Source organism: Cebus imitator, unplaced genomic scaffold, assembly GCF_001604975.1.
Source record: "Cebus imitator isolate Cc_AM_T3 unplaced genomic scaffold, Cebus_imitator-1.0 Scaffold820, whole genome shotgun sequence".
NCBI classification, from domain to species: Eukaryota; Metazoa; Chordata; class Mammalia; order Primates; family Cebidae; genus Cebus; species Cebus imitator.
In genome coordinates, this window is record NW_016108135.1 from 71,743 (window position 1) to 75,548 (window position 3,806).

The following is a 3,806-nucleotide window of genomic DNA, read 5'->3' on the forward strand; positions in this document are numbered from 1 at the left end:
TTTACATTTTATTTTTCCTCAGCTATTTTCTTAAATTATTCTATGTCCTTTTAAAATGCTTCTCTAATTTCTTTTTTTTTTCTTTTTTTGGAGACAGAGCCTAACTCTATCACCCAGTCTTGATTGCAACCAATTATAGCTTACTGCAGCCTTGACCTTCCATGTTCAAGCAGTCCTCTTGCCTCTGCCACCTAAGTAGCTTGGACTACAGGCATGCACCACCATGGCTGGCTATTTATTTTAATTTAATTTTATTTATTTATTTATTTTTATAGAGATGGGGCTTCATTATGTTGGCCAGGATGATCTTGATCTCTTGACCTTGTCATCTGCCCACCTCGGCCTCCCAAAGTGCTGGGATTACAGGTGTGAGCCACCATGCCCAGCCTTTATTTTTATTTTTCAAGAAAACAGCATCTTATTATGTTGTCCAGGCTGCACTGGAACTCCTGATCTTACCTAATTCTCCCATCTCAGCCTACCAAAGTGCTATAAATACAGAAGTGAGCCAGCTTGTGCTTCTGCAATTTCTTGAGATGATTATTTTCAATGATAAACAGTACTATAGGAACACAAATCTGAAGGGAATCTGGCTTCTTCTGTAGAAATATCACTCTCCAGGATTTCAAGGTCAGGGCAGGACAGCTACTTTAGTAGTGTTATGTATGGAGGTGCATGGGCTTTGGAGTCAGACAGAGTTAATCCTGAGTCTCAGCCCAGCCAGTTAGTATCTGTGGGTTTCTGCACAAGTTTCCTGGTGCAGAAGAGTTCTAAGGTAGAATGATACTGATTGCAAAATGGTGACAATTTTTTTTTTTTTTTGATGGAGTTTCGCTCTTGTTACCCAGACTGGAGCGCAATGGCGCGATCTCGGCTCACCGCAACCTCCGCCTCCTGGGTTCAGGCAATTCTCCTGCCTCAGCCTCCTGAGTAGCTGGGATTACAGGCACATGCCACCATGCCCAGCTAATTTTTTGTATTTTTAGTAGAGACGGGGTTTCACCATGTTGACCAGGGTGGTCTCGATCTCTTGACCTCGTGATCCACCTGCCTCGGCCTCCCAAAGTGCTGAGATTACAGGCTTGAGCCACCTCGCCCGGCAATGGTGACAATTTTTGATCCCTCCTGTATCCATGCCACTGCCAGATGCTTACAGCTGTTTAGATCAAAATCCAGAATCTTTTCCAAACCCTAGATCTGACTGGCCTTATTTGTTCAGGACAGTAGAAAACTATGAACATGACAGTGAGCAAATTTGGGGCCCAGGCTCAAATGATCTTGAATGCTTGTTTTTCTTTCAGAATGCTGCCATCTCCATGAATAAAACCCATGTTATCCAGCTGGAAAATTAGATACCATGGGGAGGAGAAGCAAGGTGGCCTGTTGACAGCCCCAGAAGTGGAAGATTACCCCCAGAAGCACAGCTGGCTAGTCAACAAGCAGCTGATAATACATGTCTCAAGGAGCCCAGCTGAGACAAGAGGAATTGCCCCACTCAGCTCAGCTTGAATGGCTGACCATCTTAATTATGAACTAATGAGTTTGTATTATTTCTTATACTTCAATAGCTGACTAATACATACACCCAGTGCAGAAAAAATGCCAAGATTCAATGACAAGTTGATTACTAGTTACCTTCTAACAGTGGGCACCCTGTAGGTACTGATTTTTTCCCCTGAATTAAAGTTGGATGTCTTGTAAGAGAATGTTGAGTAATGCAGAAAGACATGTAGACATGTATGCACGTGATTGGTGTTTATACTCACACAGTCCCCCACACCACAGGTGACAGCAAATAACCACAGCCTGACCATTAGGGCCAAGGCCAAATAGCAAAATAAGTTTGCCTTTAATCTATTTTCTACATATCTAAACATTGGAGGTCAAAAGTGTGGACAGCACTGAAGACACAGTTTTATTCTCCTGTGGCACCATCATCCTTTGTTCTCTGATCTATGGAAGAAAGGTGAGCAGCAGGTGGCCAGCAGTGGTCTCCCTGTGGTTATTTTATTCTTGCTGCCCTCCGCTCTTTCTATGGTCACTATGTGTTCCACCCTCAGAACTGAAGAGAGATGTTAGTAGGGAGAGGCTATTCCTTGACCTCTGGCAGAAAAGGTTTGCTGGGGCCCTTCACCCCCCTGACATCAGAGCTGTACTTCAATGTGGCAGCCATTGGCCATGTGTGGCTCCTGGGTGCCTGGAATGGGCCTGGTCTGAACTGCCATGTGCTAGAAAAGTAAAATACAGAGTTAGTTTCAAAGATTTAGTTCCAAATATTTATATACTTTATTAATAATTACACATTTTGCACACATTAAAATGATAATATGAACATATTAGGTTAACTAAATTGTTACAATCAATTCAAACTGTTCTTTGTTCCTTTTTAAACTTTGGATATTAGAAAGTTTAAAATTCACATGTGGCTCACATTTTATTTCAGAGGATTGCCTCTCTAAAATCTCAGCCTTCCTGCTCAAAAACCAGAAGCTGGGAAGTTCATAAAATCTGAAATTTTAAAAGAATTGTTATATTCTTTTCATTTGTAAATAGCCATATAAAGTATTATTTATACATGCATATAACTTTACACACAAATTTAAAGGCTAATATCCTCTGTGGTGGGCCGGGCTCAGCTTTGGAAGGAAGCCCTGCCTGAAAAGGCTGCAGCCTAGGCTGTCACTTTTTCTTCACTCATCCCAGCATCTGATTGAATCTTCTGTCACTCAGGGCCTGAGAGGGTGGGGTTTTAAACGTTAGCCAATCAGCGACGTTGAACTGGGAACCGACCAATCAGGCACGCAGCTGGAGCAGGCCGGAAGGCTTCCGGGATGTGGCGGGGCCTTTATCTCTCGCTGCTGGAGCTCCGGGTCTGGGGTTCCCTCCTCTGTGCCCTCTTCGCCTAGAGGTCTATCCTCTGTGGCCCTGTGACCTGCAGGTATTGGGAGCTGGGACCCCCCCCCCCCCCGGAAGCCTAGAAATGGTGAGAGTGCCGGGTCGAAACTCCAGAGAGGGAACGGGGCTGGTTGGAACCGGTGGGAAGTGGCTTTTGGGGGACTCGGGCCTCCCTGCAGTCAGCTCCACAATCTGCTCCCGGAGTTCTTGCCCAGCTCGGCCTCAGTCCCCTTCAGCCATAAGATGGCGGCTGCTCTGACCGCCAGCCCCGGACGTCCTGTCTCTTCCCTGTGCGGTGACTGCTCTTGCTTGGAGCCCTCCCTGGGCGGCTCTGCAGCCGCAGCGTCGCGTCTCTCCCAGTTTGTGCAGGGATCACGAGAGGGTCGTCAGGGGAAAATCCTGACTCCGGGTGCGGGTTCCGAGTGTGAAGAGCTTTGGTCCGTGGGGTTCCGAGCTCCTCTTTTCTTCTGTTAAAAATGTATGGAAGTCACCCTAAAAATAATCAGAGTGATTCAAAAATTGTCAAGCACCCAGCTGTGGTTTGTAATTTGTGGTTCATGGGCGGGGATGGAAGGAAAGGCTGTTATAAACTGCATGATGAAGAAAAGCAAATTCAGTAGTTAGATACAGTTACGTAGTTTATTTGTGTAATAAAGGGGAAATTTTCATGGTTAATTGGCAGTTCGTAGTTGGTTAAGGCTGAATTTTGTTTCTCTTAATGTAGTAATTTCCTAAAAAATGCACTTCAGTTAGTTTTTTTGAAAGTAGGAATACAGGGACTTGAACACCTCAGTGGACTTGCCTGCCGTTTGATTGTTTTTTTTGTTTTGTTTTGTTTTGTTTTGTTTTGTTTTTTGAGATGGAGTTTCGCTCTTGTTACCCAGGCTGGAGTGCAATGGCGCGATCTCGGC

General features: G+C 44.9%; 1 protein-coding gene across 1 annotated transcript in view; it reads left to right on the forward strand.

Moving 5' to 3' along the window:
• The first annotated feature begins 2,769 nt into the window (after nt 1-2,769).
• LOC108297609 (zinc finger protein 431-like) overlaps nt 2,770-3,806 on the forward strand; it is a 72,204-nt gene continuing 71,167 nt past the window's right edge. The window contains exon 1 of the mRNA XM_037735470.1: nt 2,770-2,983. Coding sequence (XP_037591398.1) covers nt 2,981-2,983 — 3 coding nt within the window. The 5' untranslated portion in view covers nt 2,770-2,980. The remainder of the gene's footprint in view (nt 2,984-3,806) is intronic.